The sequence below is a fragment of the Oncorhynchus mykiss genome, chromosome 15 (genome assembly GCF_013265735.2).
Source record: "Oncorhynchus mykiss isolate Arlee chromosome 15, USDA_OmykA_1.1, whole genome shotgun sequence".
NCBI classification, from domain to species: Eukaryota; Metazoa; Chordata; class Actinopteri; order Salmoniformes; family Salmonidae; genus Oncorhynchus; species Oncorhynchus mykiss.
Window position 1 is genome coordinate 44,522,390 of NC_048579.1, and position 22,480 is coordinate 44,544,869.

Here is a 22,480-nt window from a genome sequence, read left to right on the forward strand (position 1 = left end):
CCAGTTGAGAACAAGTTCATTTACAACTGAGACCTGGCCAAGATAAAGCAAAGCAGTGGAACAAAAACAACAGAGTTACACGTGGGCTAAACAAACGTACATTCAATAACACAATAGAAAATCTGTATACAGTTTGTGCAAATGGAGTAAGGAGGTAAGGCAATCTATAGGCTATAGTGGCAAAGTAATTACAATTAAGCAATTGACACTGGAGTGATATATGTGCAAGTAGAAATACTGGTGTGCAAAAGAGCAGAAAACAACAAAAAACAAATATGCGGATGAGGTAGGTAGGTAGGTAGTTGGATGGGCTATTTACAGATGGGCTGTGTACAGCTGCAGCGATTGGTAAGCTGCTCTGACAGCCGATGCTTGAAGTTAGTGAGGGAGATATACTGTAAGTCTCCAACTTCAGTGAGTTTTTGCAATTTGTTCCAGTCATTGGCCGCAGAGAATTGGAAGGAAAGGCCGCCAAAGGAGGTTTTGGCTTTGGGAATGACCAGTGAGATATACTTGCTGGAGCTCGTGCTATGGCTGGGTGTTGCTATGGTGACCAGTGAGCTGAGATAAGGCAGAGTTTTACCTAGCAGAGACTTATAGATTACCTGGAGCCAGTGAGATATATATATGTATATATGGGGCTTTGATAAGACTACATCCAATTGGCTGAGTAGTGTTGGAGACTATTTTCATTTGTCATGATGAGTCCAATTATTCAAAACAAATGTCAGTTCTGATCCTTAACAGATCACTATCCCTCTATTTCACACCTCTTACAAACAGCCAAGAAGTCAAGGGAAGGCTCTGTGGGGTTAGAGTTGGCTCATCACTGTTTAACAATGTGAATTACATTGGTCTGTACAAATTATGCATCTATACATTTTTCTTTCCGTAATGTGGGTGAAGATGGGAAACAAGGCATCCCTCCATGGCAATTACTGCTCAGTACCATGTCCACTTTCACCCTGGCCAGCACACCCCCAGATGTCCCAAGACAAGTGGAGGCTGCTGAAGGGAGGACGACTCATAATAATGGCCGGAACGGCACGAATGGAATGGCATCAAACCATGTGTTTGATATATTTGATACCATTCCACTGATTCCGCTCCAGCCATTACAATGAACCCGTCCTCCCCAATTAAGGTGCCACCAACCTCCTGTGCCCAAGACATGTTTCCTAAGGCGGGATGGATCTTGAGTTTTTCACCTTCAACCTTAGATATGCCTTAGATGTCCTTTCACATGGGCGGTTCCTGGATAAGGACTTGCCCAGTTACAGAGAACACTAACAATACTTGGTTTACTTTCCCAGATACGGTACCGTCTATTAGTGGACCTACACCCTTGAACTGAGATAGGAACTCAAACAAATGCCACTAAGTAAATACTAAAAATAACCTGTCAGGTAAGATCAGCATTGGTATTTTTGTGACTACACTTTGCTCATATGTGTAATTTGCTACTGTTAATAATATCCTATTTGAATGCAAAATGGATGAGCACCTCAAATTTGTTTGCAGGGTTGCGATTTAGGCATTATTTGTGCCATGCACTGTGAGGTACAAACCATTGAGGTCATACAAGTAGTCATAGTCTCTTGGTTGTACTCTTAGTTATGGCAGTTACATTGCTTCCTTTGATGCATTTCCAGCTCCATTTCCAAATCCACCTTTCCAGAATCAAGTCTCACTGTTGCCGCTGGCTATAGACCACGTTCTGGCCCCAGCTGTGCCCTGGACACCATATGTGAATTGATTGCCCCCCATCCATCTTCAGAGCTCGTGCTGTTAGGTGACATAAACTGGGACATGCTTAACACCCCGACAGTCCTACAATCGAAGATTGATAACCTCAATCTCACACAAATTATCAATGAACCTACCAGGTACAACCCCAAATCCGTAAACATGGGCACCCTCATAGATATCATCCTAACCAACCTGCCCTCCAAATACACCTCTGCTGTTTTCAACCAGGATCTCAGCGATCACTGCCTCATTGCTTGCATCCGTAATAGGTCTGCGTAATAGGTCTGGTTATTCTTTAAGTGGTTTCCTTACCATCTTAAATAAGCATGCCCCATTCAATTATTTTTTAACCAGGAACAGATATAGCCCTTGGTTCACTCCAGACATGACCAGCACAAAAACATCCTGTGGCGTACTGCATTAGCATTGAATAGCCCTTGCAATATGCAACTTTTCAGGGAAGTTAGGAACCAATATACACAGGCAGTTAGGCAAGCAAAAGCTAGCTTTTTCAAATAGAAATTTGCATCCTGTAGCACAAACTCCAAACAATTCTGGGACACTAAAGTCCATGGAGAATAAGAGCACCTCCTCCCAGCTGCCCACTGCACTGAGGCTAGGAAAGAGTCACCACCGATAAATCCAAGATAATTGAGAATTTCAATAAGCATTTTTCTACAGCTGGCCATGCGTTCCACCTGGCTACCCCTACCCGGTTAAAAGCCCAACACCCCAACATTGCCATTGCTTCTTCACCCAAATAGCTGATGTTCTGAAAGAGCGGCAAAATCTGGACCCATACAAATCAGCTGGGCTAGACAATCTGGACCCTCTTTCTAAAAATGATCAGCCGAAATTGTTGCAACTCCTATTACTAGCCTGTTCAACCGCTCTTTCATACCGTCGGAGATCCCAAAAGAACGGAAAGCAAAACTGCTACAGACCTATATCTATCCTACCCTGCCTTTCTAAGGTCTTCAATAGCCAAGTTAACAGATCACCGACCATTTCGAATCCCACCGCACCTTCTCCACTATGCAATCTGGTTTCAGAGCTGGTCATGGGTGCACCTCAGCCACTCTCAAGGTCCTAAACGATATCATAACCACCATTGATAAGAGACAATACTGTGCAGCTGTATTTATCGACCTGGTCAAGGCTTTCGACTCTGTCAATCACCACATCCTCATCGGCAGACTCGATAGCCTTGGTTTCTCAAATGACTGCCTCGCCTGGTTCACCAACTACTTCTCAGGTAGAGTTCAGTGTGTCAAATCGGAGGGCCTGTTGTCCGGACCTCTGGCAGTCTATGGGGGTGCCATAGGGTTCAATCCTTGGGCCGACTCTCTTCTCTGTATACATCAATGTCATCGCTCTTGCTGCTGGTGATTCTCTGATCCACCTCTATGCAGACAACACCATTCTGTATACATCTGGCCTTTCTTTGGACACTTAACAGATCTCCAAACGAGCTTCAATGTCATACAACACTCCTTCTGTGGCCTCAACTGCTTATAAATGCAAGTAAAACTAAATGCATGCTCTTCAACCGATCGCTGCCCACACTTGCTCGCCCGTCCAGCATCAATACTCTGGATGGTTCTGACTTAGAATATGTGGACAACTACAAAATACCTAGGTGTCTGGTTAGACTGTAAACTCTCCTCCAGACTCACATTAAGCATCTTCAATCCAAAATTCAATCGAGAATCGGCTTCCTATTTTGCAACAAAGCATTCGTCACACATGCTGCCAAACATACCCTCGTAAAACTAACTATCCTACCGATCCTCGACTTCGGCATTGCAATTTACAAAATAGACTCCAACACTCTACTAAGCAAATTGGATATAGTCTATCACAGTGCCATCCGTTTTGTCACCAAAGTCCCATATACCACCCACCGCTGCGACCTCTATGCTCTCGTTGGCTGACCTTCGCTTCATATTCGTCGCCAAACCCACTGGCTCCAGGTAATCTATAAGTCTTTGCTAGGTAAAGCCCAGCCTTATCTCAGCTCACTGGTCACCATGCAGCATCCACCCGTAGCACGCACTCCAGCAGGTATATTTCACTGGACTCCCCCAAAGCCAATTCCTCCTTCAGCCACCTTTCCTTCCAATTCCCTGCTGCCAATGATTGGAACGAACTGCAAAAATCACTGAAGCTGGAGACTTATATCTCACTCACTAGCTTTAAACAACAGCTGTCAGAGCAGCTCACAGATCACTGCACATAGCCCATCTGTAAATAGCTCATCCAACTACCTCATCCCCATACTCTTATTTATTTTGCTCCTTTGCACCCCAGTATCTCTACTTGCACATTCATCACGCCAGTGTTTAATTGCTATATTGTAATTATTTTGCCACTATGGCCTATTTATTGCCTTACCTCCCTTATCCTACCTCATTTGCACACACTGTATATATACTTTTTGTATTGTATTATTGACTGTTTGTTTATTCCATGTGCAACTGTGTTGTTTGTGTCGCACTGCTTTGCTTTACCTTGGCCAGGTCGCAGTTGTAAACGAGAACTTGTTCTCAACTAGCCTACCTGGTTAAAGGTGAAAAAAACAAATACAAATAAACATTTCTTACCAGGATTCTCTCACCTGACATTATTTGAAGGACCATTTCATGCCCAAAAAATGATTTAATGTAGCCAAGAAACATGCAAGTAATGTGGACTTTTGTTACAGTGAAAAGGATTTGAATTGTGGGTTCCAGTCTGGTGCGCCGAGCTGAATCAAGGGCTATCCAAACTTTGGGGAGTAACCTCAGGCTTAATGCCACAGTGTCCTCGTTTGGATAACATACAAGCTACAGTATATATTTTGCACACACACCTTCCCACACATGAAACTTAAATAAGCAAACATTGGCAATACAATAATGTAACCACCTACACACTGTCTTGTACTACTAGACTTGTGGGGACACACATTTCAGTCCAATTTAAAATCCTATTTTCCCTGTACCCTAACCTGAAAACCTTAACCATAAACCTAACCGTAGCTCCTAACCCCAATTCTAACCTTAACCCTATACTTAGAAGTATCATTTGACCTTGTGGGGACAAACAAAAAATGTCCCCAGATGGTCAAATTTTTGTTTACTATTCTTGTATGGACTTTTGGTCCCCACAAGTATAGTTAAACACATCCATCCACGCACACTTTTTGCTGACCCTGTACAATATCAATACACTCAAGTCAAATACATGTGTTTATGTCTGTGTGAGGATGTGTGTGTGTGTGAGGATGTGTCTGTGAGAATCTGCTCTCTGCAGTCCCTCCAGGTGTGTGTGAGTGTGTGTGCGTGTGCGTGTGCGTGTGCGTGTGCGCGCGCGCGCGTGTGTGTAATGTGACTGACTTCTCTTGCAGGTCATGCAGGCTCTGCTCTGCTCTCTGTAGGCCCTCCAAGTCCCTCATCATCTTGCCCAGGTGGTCTTTGGAGCTACGGTTCTGGATGTAAGCAAACCAGCAGCCACCCAGCGCCATCACTATGGAGACCACCAACATCAGGTCCTTCAGGTAGCTGTGTCTGCTCACTGGCAGAGGGAGAGAAGGGGTGGGGTGTGAGTGGGAGAAGGACAGAATCAGACATGGTTTCGTTCATTTGTTTAGTTTAAGTTTCACGTGTGTTGAGAACCCAAATTGTGTTCTGATCTGAAGAGGACTAGCCAGAAGAGGCCTGGCAACCCCTCTGAACCTGGTTCCTCTCTAGGTTTCTGCCTCCTATGGAGTTTTTTGCTTCTGCCTATGCATTTCTTGCTCTTCTGGGTTTTAGGCCGGGTATCTGTAAAGCACTTTGAAAACGTATGTAAAAAGTGCTTTATAAAATACATTTGATTGATTGTTTTGATGCCTTTGCTTGTGAAGGTAGTTTCCTTTCCTTTGACATCGAGGGGAATGTTGATACAATGGGTGTATAGAAAGTGATAAAGATGTGATCATGAGACAAGTTATGGTTACACTGTAGGCTACACTGGGTAACGTCTGTGGAACAAAATGTGTGCATAAACAGGTGTGTCTGACTGAACAAATGAGTTACCTGGAAATGTTGCCTTTTGTTTGTTTAAGGTTGGCAGAGCAATGCATGAAAGCAACTGACTAAAGGTCTTCACTGGTCCAAAAAGTTGGACTTGGACCCAAATGGACCAGAGGACAACCAGACACAAATCAGGTGCAAAACATGTCAGTCAGGGCTGTAATTAGCACTGAGGACACCTAGGTGAGCGTCACCTGGAATGCTTTTCCATGTGTCTTGAAGGAATTCCTAAATATGTTGAGCACTTGTTGGCTGCTTTTCCTTCACTCTACGGTCCAACTCATCCCACACCATCTCAATTGGGTTGAGGTCAGGTGATTGTGGAGGCCAGGTCATCTGATGCAGCACTCCATCACTCTCCTTGGTCAAATAACCCTTACACAGCCTGGAGGTGTGTTGGGTCATTGTCCTGTTGAAAACAAATTAGTCAGTCTCACTAAGCCCAAACCAGATGGGATGGCGTATTGCTGCAGCATGCTGTGGTAGCCATGCTGGATAACTGTGCCTTGAATTATAAGTAAATCAACGACAGTGTCACCAGCAAAGCACCACCACACCTCCATGCTTCTTGGTGGGAATCACACATGTAGAGATCATCCGTTCACCTAGTCTGCCTCACACAAAGGCACGGCGGTTGGATCCAAAAATCTCAAATTTGAGCTCAGACCAAAGGACAGATTTCCCCTGGTCTAACATCTAATGCTCATGTTTCTTGGCCCAAGCAAGTCTCTTCTTATTGGTGTTCTTTAGTAGTGGTTCCTTTGCAGCAATTTGACCATTAAGGCCTGATACACGCAGTCTCATCTGAACAGTTGATGTTGAGATGTGTCTGTTACTTGAACTCTGAACCATTTATTTGGGCTGCGATTTCTGAGGCTGGTAAGTAATTAACTTATCCTCTGCAGCAGAGGTAACTCTGGGTCTTCCTTTCCTGTGGCAGTCCTCATGAGCCCGTTTCATCATAGCGCTTGATGGTTTTTGCAACTGCACTTGAAGAAACTTTCAAAGTTCTCGAAATTTTCCGGATTGACTGACCTTCATGTTTTAAAGTTATGATGGACTGTTGTTTCTCTTTGCTTATTTGAGCTGTTCTTGCCATAATGTGGACTTGGTCTTGTACCAAAAAGGGCCATCTTCTGTATACAACCCCTATCTTATCACAATAGAACTGATTGGCTCAAATTAACTTAAGGCACACCTGTTAATTGAAATGCATTCCAGGTGACTACATCATGAAGCTGGATGAGAGAATGCCAAGTGTGTGCAAAGCTGTCATCAAGACAAAGGGTGGCTACTTTGAAAAATCTCAAATATAAAATATATTTTAACACTTTTTGTTTACTTCATGATTCCATAGTTGATGTCTTCGTATATATTATTTTAAAATGTAGAAAATAGTACAAATAAAAAACCCTGGAATGAGTAGGTGTGTTTTAAGCTAGTTAGCATGTCTTAACAAAAGACTACTATGCAAGTATCTATTTCAATAGAAATTCACTGCAACAACTGTAGGTGGACGTACTAGCTGGTAAATTCGCTCTGGTCATCTGCTCCGATTTCAGACCACGGGTAAGATAATATGTAGCTAGCTAGACTCAGATATTACACGTTTCTAATTTTGATGAAGTATTTTCATTTTAAATTAAAGTACACTATTATCTAGCTAGCTGGCATGCTATCTAACGTTACGTGTATGATCTTATTATTCGTATCTCAGATCCACAGTTATAGCCTAATGCTAGCTAGCTATCATTGAACCTGGTTAGTTAGCTACCTACAGATTCATACAGGGTAGTAACATCATGACTTGGGATTATGGTTCATTGTTTACCTAGCTACATGTCTTAACAAAACACTAATCTGAGTGTTGCAGACCACAGAATATCTGATGAATTTACGAATGCTCAACACCCGTTGAATATGGCCGATGTCAGTAAAAAAAAAAGCATAATTAAAATTGCCAGCAGCACAGTTAGTCACCAACGCTCTGCATAACATGAAAACGGCCTAACCAGCTCTGCTAGGGTGAGTAAAATGGTCAGAGTGGGGTGTTCTCTCATTATGTGTCTGGAAGTAGCTAGCAAGCTAGCCAATGTCAGCCAAGTTAGCTCGGGTGCTTGACTGCCGTTGAGGTCAGAACGTTCGTATCATCCCTACTCATCGACCAGAGCGTTCATTGTGCGCTCCGACAGCGAAACGCTCTGAATTTCCCATTGTTCCGCAACTGTAGTGTATGATATACCATTTTGTAGCTCTGAGTCACTACTTTCATCCAATGTAAAAAAATACATTTCAAATTTTGCTACATAAGACCGATTTGAGCCGGTCAGTCACAAATGTGGAATAAGTCAAGGAGTATTGTATATGCCTTCAGAATGTATTCACACCATTTTTTCTTTTTCCACATTTTGTTGTATTACAGCCTGAATTTAAAATACCCCATCATGTCAAAGTGGAATTGTTGTTTGAAGACATTTTGTAAAAAAATTGTCAATAAATGTTAATAAGTTCAGGAGTAAAAATGTCCTAAACAAGTCAGACAATAAGTTGTATGGACTCACTAATAGTCTTTAAAATGATTTTTGAATGACTACTGTATCTCTGTACCCCATACATAGTCAAGCAGGGAATTTCAAAAACAGATTCAACCACAAAGACCAGTGAAGTATTCCAATGCCTCGCAAATAAGGGCACCTATTGGTAGATGGGTTAAAAAAAAAGCATACATTGAAATTCCCCCCCATGTTTTATACACTCAAGTGTATGTTGTGGGGCGGCAGGTAGCCTGGCGGGTAGGAGCGTTGGGCCAGTAACCAAAAGGTGGCTGGATTGAATCCCCGAACTGATGGTAAAAATCTGTCATTCTGCCCCTGAGCAAGGCAGTTAACCCACTGAACCCCGGGCGCCGAAGACGTGGATATCGATTACGACAGCCCTCAACACCTCTCTGATTCAGAAGGGTTGAGTTAAATGCAGAAAAAATTTCAGTTGGACAACTGAAAATCTATTCCCTTAAAATTCCATTGGTAAATGAGCAAAAAAAAGCATGGTGAAGTTATGAATTACACTTTGGATGGTGTATCAATACAGCCAGTCACCACAAAGATGCAGGCGTCCTTCTTAACTCAGTTGCCAGAAAGGAAGGAAACCACCATGAGGCTAATGGTGGCTTTAAAACAGTTAGACTTTAAATACGCCCAAAACCACTCATTCCTATAATTTACAGTGTTACATAACACTAATATGTGACTCGTTTCAGGAAACTACAGTAGGCGTATGTCGCACGTCACTACTTCACAGGAGCGGCATTTGAACATAAACCATTTTTGAACATGTGAACTGTGATGTGCCTTAACAAACTTGTATTCCATCCATAAATATGAATACAATTGTTAAATTATGAGCCAAGTTGGTTAGCTAGCAAACGTTAGCTTGACAGAGTGAAAAGGAAGCACAGACCAAAAATATTCCATAACATGCATACTGTTTGCACTAAGGTAATACTAAATCCTCAGAGGTAGTAATCACAGGTGCATTTACTACCTCTGAGGATTTAGAGATTGAGGTAGTCACCTCATACAAGTACTTGGGAGTATGGCTAGACAGTACACTGTACTTCTCTCAGCACATATCAAAGCTGCAGGCTAAAGTTCAATCTAGACTTGGTTTCCTCTATCGTAATCGTTCCTCTTTCACCCCAGCTGCAAAACTAACCCTGATTCAGATGACCATCCTACCCATGCTAGATTACGGAGACATAATTTATAGATCGGCAGGTAAGGGTGCTCTCGAACGGCTAGATGTTCTTTACCATTCGGCCATCAGATTTGTCACCAATGCTCCTGATAGGACACATCACTGCACTCTATACGTCTCTGTAAAATGGTAATCTCTATATACTTTTCACAAGACACACTAGTTGATGCTCACTTATAAAACCCTCTTAGGCCTCACTCCCCCCTACCCGAGATATCTACTGCAGCCCTCATTATCCACATACAACCGTTCAGCCAGTCACATTCTGTTAAAGGTCCCCAAAGCAAGTTGACAGAGTATTTTGTGTAGATTGTTGACAAAAAAATTACAATTAAATAGTTTAATCCCACTTTGTGTTACGATCGTCGTAGTGAGGAGACCAAAGCGCAGATTGATGTGAATACATACTTTTAATGTAAGACGAATGAGCACGAAGTACACTAAACAAACAAAATAACAAAACGAACGTGACCGCTATCAGCACTGAGTGCAAACATGCAACATCACATAGACAATCACCCAGGAATTACCCAAGGAATATGGCTGCCTAAATATGGTTCCCAATCAGAGACAACGATAAACAGCTGCCTCTAATTGAGAACCAATCCAGGCAACCATAGACATACAAAACACCTAGATTAGTAGACAACCCCATAAACATACAAAAACTCTAGACAGGACAAAAACACAACAAACCACCCCTTGTCACACCCTGACCTAACCAACATAATAAAGAAAACAAAGATAACTAAGGTCAGGGCGTGACTCTTTAATGCAACAAAATGTGGAAAGACTCAAGGGTGTGAATACTTTCTGAAGGCACTGCATATCTCTATCAGGGATGGGCAACCCTCCTTTTGAAGGCCCTCGTATCAACAAAAGGAAATTAGAGTTGAGGTCGGGAGTTTACATAAACAAGTTATAATGACTCCAAATTAAGTGTTTCGACCACTCCACAAATTTCTTGTGAAACAAACTATAGTTTTGGAAAGTCTGTTAGGACATCTATTTTGTGCATGTCAAGTATTTTTTCCAACAATTGTTTAGAGAGATTATTTCACTAATAGTTCACTGTATCACAATTCCAGTTGGTCAGAAGTTTACATATACTAAGTTGACTGTGCCTTTAAACAGCTTGGAAAATTCCAGAAAATTATGTCATGGCATTGAAAGCTTCTGATAGGCTAATTGACATAATTTGAGTCAATTGGAGATGTACCTGTAAATGTATTTCAAGGCCTACCTTCAAACTCAGTGCCTCTTTGCTTGACCACATGGGAAAATCAAAAGAAATCAGCCCAGACCTCAGAAAAATAATCTGTAGACATCCACAAGTCTGATTCATCCTTGGGAGCAATTTCCAAATGCCTGAAGGTACCACGTTCATCTGTACAAACAATAGTACGCAAGTATAAACACCATGGGACCACACAGCCGTCATACCGCTCAGGAAGGAGACGCGTTCTGTCTCCTAGAGATGAATGTACCTTGGTGCGAAAAGTGCAAATCAATCACAGAAAAACAGCAAAGGACCTTGTGAAGATGCTGGAGGAAATGGGTACAAAAGTATCTATATCCACAATAAAACAAGTCCAATATCGACAATACCCGAAAGGCCACTCAGCAAGGAAGAAGCCACTGCTCCAAAACCGCCATAAGAAAATCCAGACTACGGTTTGCAACTGCACATGGGGACAAAGATCGTACATTTTGGAGAAATGTCCTCTGGTCTGATGAAACAAAAATAGAACTGTTTGGCCATAATAACTATCATTATGTTTGGAGGAAAAAAGGGGATGCTTGCAAGCTGAAGAACACCATCCCAACCGTGAAGCATGGGGGTGGCAGCATCATGTTGTGGGGGTGCTTTGCTGCAGGAGGGATTGGTGCACTTCACAAAATAGATGGCATCATGAGGTAGGAAAATTATGTGGATATATTGAAGCAGCATCTCAAGACATCAGTCACCAAGTTAAAGCTTGGTCGCAAATGGGTTTCCAAATGGACAATGACCCCAAGCATACTTCCAAAATTGTGGCAAAATGGCTTAAGGACACCAAAGTCTAGGTATTGGTGTGACCATCACAAAGCCATGACCTCAATCCTATTGAACATTTGTAGGCAGAACTGAAAAAGCACGTGCGAGCAAGGAGGCCTACAAACCTGACTCAGTTACACCAGCTCTGTCAGGAGGAATGGGCCAACATTCACCCAAATTATTGTGGGAAGCTTGTGGAAGGCTACCCGACACGTTCAACCCAAGTTAAACAATTTAAAGGCAATTCTACCAAATACTAATTGAGAATGTAAACTTCTGGGAATGTGATGAAAGAAATAAAAGCTTAAATAAATCTATTATTCTGACATTTCACATTCTTAAAATAAAGTGGTGATCCTAACTGAAACACAGTTTAAATGTATTTTGCTAAGGTATATGTAAACTTCTGACTTAATCTGTATATAAGAACACCAGCTCTTTCCGTGGCATGGACTGAACAGCTGAATCCAGGTGACAGCTATTATCACTTGTTAAATTCCCTTAAAATCAGTTCAGATGAAGGGGAGGAGACAGGTTAACTTCTTACGGCTGAAATCCCACTAAAGGGATCGATATGACAACAGCCAGTGAAAGACGCCAAATTCAAACAGAAATCTCATAATTAAAATTCCTCAAACATATACCAGTGTTTTACACCATTTTAAAGATAAGTGTTGTTAATCCCACCACAGTGTCAAAGAGGCTTCATGACGAAAGCACACCAAACGATTATGTTAGGTCAGCACCTAGTCACAGAAAACCACAGCCGTTTTTCCAGCCAAAGAGAGGAGTCACAAAAAGCAGGAAGAGATACCATTAATCACTAACCTTTGATGATCTTCATCAGAGGACACTCATGTTACACAATACATGTATGTTTTGTTCGATAAAGTTCATATTTATATCAAAAATCTGTTTACATTGGCGCGTTAGGTTCAGTAATGTTTTGCTTCCAAAACATCCAGTGATTTTGCAGAGAGCCACATCAATTTACAGGAATACTCATCATAAACATTGATGAAAGATACAAGTGTTTGCATAGAATTAAAGATACACTTCTCCTTAATGCAACTGTTGTGTCAGATTTCGAAAAAGCTTTACGGCCTAAAGCACACTATGCAATAATCTGAGTACAGCGCTCAGCCACCATACAGATACCCGCCATGTTGTGGAGTCAACAGAAGTCAGAAAAAGCATTATAAATATTCACTTACCTTTGATGATCTTCATCAGAATGCACTCCCAGGAATCCCAGTTCCACAATAAATGTTTGTTTTGTTCGATAAAGTCCATCATTTATGTCCAAATACCTCATTTTTGTTTGCGCGTTTAGTTCACAAATCCAAATTCATGATGCGCGAGGACTAGATCCAGACAAAGTCAAAAAGTTTCGTTACAGTTTGTAGAAACATGTCAAACGATGTATAGAAACAATCTGTAGGATGTTAACATAAATCTTCAATAATGTTTCAACCGGAGAATTCCTTTGTCTTTAGAAATGCAATGGAACGACGCTAACTCTCACGAGCACACGCGACTGAGCTCATGGCACTCTGCCAGACCTCTGGTTGAAACAGCTCTCTTTCTCTCCCCCATCACAGTAGAAGTCTCAAACAAGATTCTAACTGTTGACATCTAATGGAAGCCCTAGGAAGTGCAATCGGACCAAATTTACACTGTATCTTGGATAGGCAAAGAGTTGAAAAACTACAAACCTCAGATTTCCCACTTTCCCATACTGCCCCCCAGCCATAAGAAGTTAAAGGGTTTTAAGCCTTAGGACATGCATGTGTGCCATTGAAGGTGTGTGTGTGTGGGGGGGGGGGGTGCAATTAAATATTAGGAAGGTGTTCCTAATGTTTGGTAAACTTAGTGTAAATAATCTCTGCCCCATTGCAAAATGTGTAGAAATACAGCAAATTTGCTTTTAAACTGCTTCATTTTCTCTACGCCCCATGACAAATTGTGTAGAATTGCAGGAAATTAACTCTAAAACTTAAAAATCTCTATGCTGAAAAGAGGGGGTAGAGTTGCAAAGAAAAAGCCATCTCAGACTGCCCAATAAAAAGAAAAGATTAAGATGGGCAAAAGAACAGACACTGGACAGAGGAACTCGGCCTAGAAGGCCAGCATCCCGGAGTCGCCTCTTCACTGTTGACGTTGAGACTGGTGTTTTCCCGGTACTATTTAATGAAGCTGCCAGCTGAGGACTTGTGAGGCGTCTGTTTCTCAAACTAGACACCAATATACTTGTCCTCTTGCGCAGTTGTGCACCGGGGCCTCCCACTCTTCTCTCTATTCTGGTTAGAGCTAGTTTGCACTGTTCTGTGAAGGGAGTAGTACACAGCATTGTACGAGGTCTTCAGTTTTTTTTAATGATCATGCTGTTTAAGCAACTTCTTGATATGCCACACCTGTCAGTTGGATGGATTATCTTGGCAAATGAGAAATGCTCACTAACAGGGAGAGAGCATAGAAGGTCAGACAGGAATTCACATATCAACCCCACATGGACACACACACTTAGACACTCACTGAGTGGTGGTCCGAACAGCACGGTGTCCATTGCTTTCAGCTGTAGTTTCTGGGCGTGACTCCGGTCAATAATCTTCAGAATGGACAGAGTGAGAGTGATGTTCTTTACTGCCAACCTGAGGGAGGAGAGGAGAGAGGGCGTGAGAAGAGAAGAGAGCAGTGTGTGTGTCTGGTTATAATGTGTACATGTATGTGTGGATGGTTCTTGAATTGTGGTGGCATTTAGGATTTGTTTTATTCATATGTAATTGGCTACAGCTTCCCATTCTAAATAAACTAATATAATGACTTTAAATATTTTGTTTTACCTTTATAACTTTGTGCCACCAGTAGGGGGTAACACCAATGTGTAGGTTATTGATGATTTTTTTTTAAATGCCTTGTAACGATGTACGCTGAGAGTCGGGAAGAAAGTTCTGGATGTGAGGGATTTAACAAAATAAAACAAGAACCTCAAACAACGCCCAGACATGAAACAGAAACAATGACACCTGGGGAAGGATCCAAAGGGAGTGACATATATATAGGGCAGGTAATCAAGGAAGTGATGGAGTTCAGCTGTCTGATGCGCAGGTGCACGTAAAGATGGTGACAGGTGTGCATCATAACGAGCAGCCTAGTGACTATGAGGCCGGAGTGGGGAACAGGAGCAGCCTCTGCAGAGGCGCAGGAAACCCGTCAACTCGGCTGAGACGGAGGAGCATGGCGACCTAGAGCGTCGGAGAGAGAGCATAAATGACGGTACCCCCTCCCCGGCGCGTTCGGTTCCAACCCAAGGGAAGACCCCGGGGATCAGGACCAGACCGGTTACCCCCGCTGATGCGCGGGAACGAGGGAACCAGAGAGACTGGCTGAGGCAGGGGAGACTGGCTGAGGCAGGGGAGCCTGGCGATCCAGTTGAGGCATAAGAGCCTGACGAGCCAGTGGAAGCAGGGGAGCCTGGCGATCCAGTTGAGGCATAAGAGCCTGACGAGCTCGTGGAAGCAGGGGAGCCTGGCGATCCGGCGAAGGCATGAAAGCCTGATGAGACGGCTGAGGCATGAGAGCCTGTAGCGGCTCCCAACGTCATTCCCACCTAACCAAAAATATTAAATAAAAAATAAAAAAATGTAAACCACTCCCTGATGCTCGAGGCGTCATTCTGGAACGATGTGCGCTGAGAGTTGGGAAGCAAGTTCAGGGAGTGAGTGATTTAATAAAAAACAGAACATAATACAAAACAAAACAAGAACCTTGAACAACACACAGACATGAAACAAACAAAACCAAAGGGAGTGACACATATAGGGCAGGTAATCAAGGAAGCTACGGAGTCCAGGTGTCTGACGACGCGCAAGTGCGCGTAATGATGGTGACAGGTGTGTGCCATAACGAGCAGCCTGGTGACCTAGAGCCTCCACAGATGGTCAAATCTAAGGTCTTTAACTAACGTCTTTAAAAAATAATTTAGTAAAGTGACTTGATTCATAATTTCTCACAATGTTATTTCCCTTCATTTAAATTGAGTAACAACAAGTGACGCATTGGATTAAGACACCAAATGATCAATGGAAATCTCAAATTATGACATAGTAAAAGGATGTGATTAGCTTTAACACTAGAAATGTCTGGCCTCGAGAAACATTAACCCTAACCCCATAAGAAAATCTATTTAGAAAGAAAAGAATAGAGAATTGAGTTTTAATAAGTTACTATCTTTGCTTAGTAGCCTGGGCTATATGCTACCGCATGCTCACTTGTAGAGTGCATGGAATAGCAACTACTCTTAGAAAAAGTGATATATTGAAATATACAGTTGATGTCGGAAGTTTACATATACCTTTCACAATTCCTGATATTTAATCATAGTAAAAATTCCCTGTCTTAGGTCAGTTAGGATCACCACTTTATTTTAAGAATGTGAAATGTCAGAATAATAGCAGAGAGAATGATTTATTTAAGCTTTTATTTCTTTCATCACATTCCCAGTGGGTCAGAAGTTTACGTACACTTAATTAGTATTTGGTAGCATTGCCTTTAAATTGTTTCACTTGGGTCAAACGTTTTGGGTAGCCTTCCACAAGCTTCCCACAATAAATTGGGTGAATTTTGGCTCATTCCTCCTGACAGAGCTGGTGTAACTGAGTCAGGCTTGTAGGCCTTCTTGCTCGCACATGCTTTTTCAGTTCTGCCCACAAATGTTCAATAGGATTGAAGTCAGGGCTTTGTGAAGGCCAATCCAATGCCTTGACTTTGTTGTCCTTAAGCCATTTTGCCACAACTTTGGAAGTATGCTTGGGGTCATTGTCCATTTGGAAGACCCATTTGCGACCAAGCTTTAACTTCCTGACTGATGTCTTCAATATATCCACATAATTTTCTTACCTCCTGATGCCTTCTATTTTGTGATGTGCCCCAGTCCCTCCTGCAGCAAAGCACCCCCACAACATGATGCTGCCACCCCCATGCTTCACGGTTGGGATGGTGTTCTTTGGATTGCAAGCCTCCCCCTTTTTCCTCCAAACATAACAATGGTTATTATGGCCAAACAGTTCTATTTTTGTTTCATCAGACCAGTGGAAATTTCTACAAAAAGTACGATCTTCATCCCCATGTCCAGTTGCAAAGGGTAGTCTGGGTTTTCAATGGCGATTACTTGTGTCATGCACAGAGTAGATGTCCTAACCGACTTGCCAAAACTAAATATATATATATTTTTGAAATTATTTTATTTATTTATTGAATATTCGAAATGTCTGGCACTATTACTTGTATGTGTGTGTTCTTGTATGTGTTTATTTGAATGAGAGTGTGTGTATATGCATGTGTACAAACACCTACATGGCATCAGCCTTAGGCAAACCAGCATTAGTTGTAAAAACACTGCCACTTAGTGTCATTCAAATGTACTTTTTATTATCTTTATTTTGACTTAAAAAAATAAAAACTTTGACCATCATTCTATCTCCCACACAGCAACTCCACTCCCACTTGTCTCCAGTTCCACATGCCAACCCTCATTTTCCCTCAGCCCATCCCATCTATCTCTATCTCTTCTACGCAATAAATATTGTTCAACTATGTTGTTTAACGTACAATTTAAATCTATCTAATAGAATCCACAGATTGAGAGTTGAAGATAGAAAAAGTATTTAAGAGTATTAGTATATTAGTAATTGACTGACCCGGTCTCTCCAGATTTCCTAACAGTACTATTTCTAGGGTCAATTTTAGATCAATGCTATGCATTTTCAGCCATTCCTGACCCTGAGTCCAGAGGGCACTACCAAAATAAACGGTCTATTGATTCTGTATCCTCACAACAAAATCTGCAGAGCTTCGATGATTTTATGCCCCAAATATTTAACATTTTGTTGGTGGCAGGAATTCTATATAATAATTTTATCTGAAAAGCACAAAGTCTTGAATCTTGCATTGTTTTTTATATCAACTCATACATCCTATACCATGGAATCGGTACATCAAAAATCTCTTCCCAACTATTTTGAAATCTGTATGGCACAGTTGTCAACATCCTGGTCCTCAAATGAAACTGGTATACTTTCCTATTTGTGCTATTTTTATACACCAGTTTTGATCTTGTATATTGGGCAGACAGACCAGTTCCCTACCTCCTCCCGCTGCCACCTGCCTCCTCCATTTTTGGGGTAATGCTGTAATCAATTGGTTGTTCTCTTGGATTGAGCAGACATTTCCGTACAATTCTGATAACTCCACGAAGGACATAACTCTACCATTCCAATTTACAATATAATTTATGAACAAAATACCCTTTCAAACATCTTTCCCATAAATGAAGGTATTTTATCAACCAGCACATGAGTCCAGCCATAATATTTGTTGTAATATTTTTTTTTTTTAAATCTTTTCATGTCATCACATTGAAAATTGTAGCCATCTCTGCTATGCTTGTTTGAAAAAGAGAGATACTTTGAAAAAAGTATCATTTTCAATTAATCGAAAATGAGACATGGCAAGCTGCACCAAGGCAATTTTTAAACAATGGATGAGCTTTTCTTACTAATCTACTTGAGAACTATTTAGGGTTCAAATAATACATTTGAATTAAAGAAGCTTTAGAGAGAGGTTTAGTGCTTTTTTATATTTAATAATCTCAACCCACCCAATTCATATTCATTATATAGATAGGCATGTTTTATTTTGTCTGGTTTTGTGTCCCAGGTAAAGCTAAATATTTTTGCTCATATGATTTGAAAAACGAATCATCAGGAGTAGGCAGAGCCATAAGTAAGTGAGTAAACCAAGATATACGACGAAGGAGTTAATCAGGGCAATTTTTCCATAAATAGACAGGTATTTACCTCTCCATGGTTGCAGGATCTTGTTTTCTATTGAAATTCATTGTGGAGAGCTTATTTATATATTTTGTGATATGAATACCGAGTATGTCTACTTCACCATCAGCCCATTTTATAGGTAAACTGCAGGGTAATGTAAAAGTTATATTTTTTAAGGATCCAATACGTAATATTGTATACTTACCCTAATTAGGTTTTAGTCTAGAGAGTACAGAAAAGTTATCTCGATCTTCAATGAGACATGGCAGGGACCTAGCTTGCGGACTTAATATAAAACTTGAGTCATTGGCATACATGGGTACCTTTGTTTTTAAGCCTTGGATTTCTAATCCTCTAATGTTGTTATTGGATCTGATTTTAATAGCTAGCATTTCGATGGCCATAATGAATAGATATGGTGACAGCGGACAATCTTGTTTTACTCCTCTTGACAATTCAAAACTCTCTGAGAAGTAGCCGTTATTTAAAATTTTACACCTGCGGTTGCTATACATTATTTTTTTGCCATTTTATAAGAGAATTACCAAAATTGAAAAAAATCCAGGCATTTATAAATAAAATCCAGTCTTACTTTATCAAATGCCTTTTCAAAATCTGATATAAATACCATTCCTGGCTTCTTCTATGTTTCATGATGTTCTATTATTTCTAGTAATTGTCGTATATTATCTCCAATGTATCGTCCATGTAAAAAACCTGTCTGATCAGGATGAACAATACCTGGTAAAAACCCTTTTCATTCTGAGTGCTATGCATTTTGCTAGTATTTTTTAAATCACAACACTGAAGTGTAAGGGGCCTCCAGTGTTTTAGATAGACTGGGCCTTTATATTTGCCATCTGGGTCTTGTTTTAATAATAAAGAAATTAGACCTTCCTGCTGTGTACCTGACAGACTACCATTTCTATAGAAGTAGTTAAAACAATCTAACAATGGAGCTTTTATTATTAAAAAAAATACTTTATATACTTCTACTGGTATGCTATCAAGCCCTGGGGTTTTTCCAGACTGAAAGGATTTAATAGCCTTCAAAAAGTTCTTCCTCTGTAATTTGTCCTTCGCACTGATCTTTCTGTACATGTGTTAATTTTCCACTTTTTATATTATTTGGAAAGAATTCCTAACCATAATCTTCAGTCGGTGGGAAAGGATGAGACGGAAAAGAGAACATCTATGGCAACTGATCGGCCTCAGACCACAAGGCACTAGAGGGTAGTGCGTAGGGCCCAGTACATCACTGGTGCCAAGCTTCCTGCCATCCGGGACCTCTATACCAGGGGGTGTCAAAAGGAAGGCCCCAAAAAATTGTCCCAAGACTCCAGCCACCCTAGTCATAGACTGTTTTCTCTGCTACCGCACGGCAAGCAGTACTGGAGAGCCAAGTCTAGGTCCAAGAGGCTTCTTAACAGCTTCTACCCCAAGAAATAAGACTCCTGAACAGCTAATCAAATGGATACCCAGACTATTTGCATTGCCCCCCCCCCCCCCCGCCCCATATTCTACGCTGCTGTTACTCTCTGTTATTATCTATGCATAGTCACTTTAATAACTCCAACTACATGTACAGTACATATTCCCTCAATTAGCTCGACACTGGTGCCCCCGCACATTGACTCTGTACCGGTACCCCCTGTATATAGCCCCGCTATTGTTATTTACTGCTGCTCTTTTATCATTTGTTATTCTTCTCTCTTACTGTTTTTTAGTTATTTTCTTCAAACTTTCTGTTGGTTAAGGGCTTGTAAGTAAGCATTTCACTGTAATACACCTGTTGTATTCGGTGCATGTGACAAATACAATTTGATTTGATTATCTAACATATTAGTTCATTTAAAAAAAACAATGTTTTCGTCTTTTGAGCTTCTAGTCATGAAATCTTTGCAGCCTACTCAATCACTTGTTGTATCTACTGCTTACAGACCTCCTGGGCCATATACAGCGTTCCTCACTGAGTTCCCTGAATTCCTATCAGACTTTGTAGTCATGGCAGATAATATTCACATTTTTGGTGACTTTAATATTCACATGGAAAAGTCCACAGACCCACTCCAAAAGGCTTTTGGAGCCATCATCGACTCAGTGGGTTTTGTCCAACATGTCTCCGGACCTAATCACTGCCACAGTCATACTCTGGACCTAGTTTTGTCTCGTGGAATAAATGTTGTGGATGTTAATGTTTTTCCTCATAATCCTGAACTATCGGACCACCATTTTATTACATTTGCAATCGCAACAAATAATCTGCTCAGACCCCAACAAAGGATCATCAAAAGTTGTGCTATAAATTCTCGGATAACCCAAAGATTCCTAGATGCCCTTCCAGACTCCTTCCGCCTACCCAAGGACGTCAGAGTACAGAAATCAGTTAACCACTTAACTGAGGAACTCAATTTAACCTTGCGCAATACCCTAGATGCAGTCGCACCCCTAAAAGATATGTTTGTCTCTGTGGATTTTTTGTCCTCTGACAAATTAACTGTAAATTCCGGTGTTCCTCAAGGTTCCGTTTTAGGACCACTTTTGCTTTCACTATATATTTTACCTCTTGGTGATGTCATTCGGAAACATAAATGTTAACTTTCACTACTATGCGGATGTTCTACTTTTAAACTCGGACAAAACAGAGATACTTGTTCTAGTTCCCAAGAAACAAAGAGATATTCTGTTGAATCTGACAATTAATCTTGATGGTTGTACAGTCGTCTCAAATAAAACTGTGAAGGACCTCGGCGTTACTCTGGACCCTGATCTCCCTTTTGACGAACATATCAAGACTGTTTCAAGGACAGCTTTTTCCATCTACGTAACATTGCAAAAATCACAAACTTTCTTTCCAAAAATGATGCAGAAAAATTAATCCATGCTTTTGTCACTTCTAGGTTAGACTACTGCAATGCTCTACTTTCCGGCTACCCGGATAAAGCACTAAATAAACTTCAGTTAGTGCTAAACATGGCAGCTAGAATCTTAACTAGAACCAAAATATTTGATCATATTACTCCAGTGCTAGCCTCTCTACACTGGCTTCCTGTTGAGGCTAGGGCTAATTTCAAGGTTTTTACTAACCTACAAAGCATTACATGGGCTTGCTCTTACCTATTTTTCCAATTTGGTCCTGCCGTACATACCTACACGTACACTATGGTTACAAGACGCAGGCCTCCTAACTGTCCCTAGAATTTCTAAGCAAACAGCTGGAGGCAGGGCTTTCTCCTATAGAGCTCCATTTTTATGGAATGGTCTGCCTACCCATGTGAGAGACGCAGACTCGGTCTCAACCTTTAAGTCTTTATTGAAGACTCAGCTCTTCAGTAGGTCCTATGAATGAGTGTAGTCTGGCCCAGGAGTGTGAAGGTGAACGGAAAGGCACTGGAGCAAAGAACCGCCCTTGCTATCTCTGCCTGGCCGGTTCCCCTCTCTCCACTGGGATTCTCTGCCTCTAACCCTATTACAGGGGCTGAGACACTGGCTTACTGGTGCTCTTCCATACCGTCCCTAGGGGTGTGCGTCACTTGAGTGGGTTGAGTCACTGACGTGATCTTCCGGTCTGGGTTGGTGCCCCTGCCTTGGGTTGTGCCGTGGCGGAGATCTTTGTGGGCTGTACTTGGCCGTGTCTCAGGATGGTAAGTTGGTGGTTGAAGATATCCCTATGCTGGTGTGGGGGCTGTGCCTTGGCGAAGTGGGTGGGGTTATATCCTGCCTGTTTGGCCCTGTCAGACCTATTGTTTTCAACTCTCTAGAGACAGCAGGAGTGTTAGAGATACTCTGAATGATCGGCTATGAAAAGCCAACTGACATTTACTCCTGAGGTGCTGACCTGTTGCACCCTTGACAACCACTGTGATTATTATTATTTGACCCTGCTGGTCATCTATGAACATTTGAACATCTTGGCCATGTTCTTTTATAATCTCCACCCGGCACAGCCAGAAGAGGACTGGCCACCCCTCATAGCCTGGTTCCTCTCTAGGTTTCTTCCTCGGTTCTGGCCTTTCTAGACAGTTTTTGCTAGCCACCGTGCTTCTACA

At 41.5% G+C, this 22,480-nt stretch overlaps 1 protein-coding gene across 6 annotated transcripts in view; it reads right to left on the minus strand.

Moving 5' to 3' along the window:
• The window catches only part of LOC110490120 (stromal interaction molecule 1), a 106,102-nt gene that overhangs the window by 42,277 nt on the left and 41,345 nt on the right, over nucleotides 1–22,480 (minus strand). For all 6 annotated transcript variants that reach the window (XM_021563300.2, XM_036944419.1, XM_036944417.1 and 3 more), the window contains 2 exons: nucleotides 14,134–14,249; nucleotides 5,127–5,304 (listed from right to left, as the gene is read on the minus strand). In XM_021563300.2, the coding sequence (XP_021418975.2) occupies nucleotides 5,127–5,304; nucleotides 14,134–14,249 (294 nt within the window). The remainder of the gene's footprint in view (nucleotides 1–5,126; nucleotides 5,305–14,133; nucleotides 14,250–22,480) is intronic.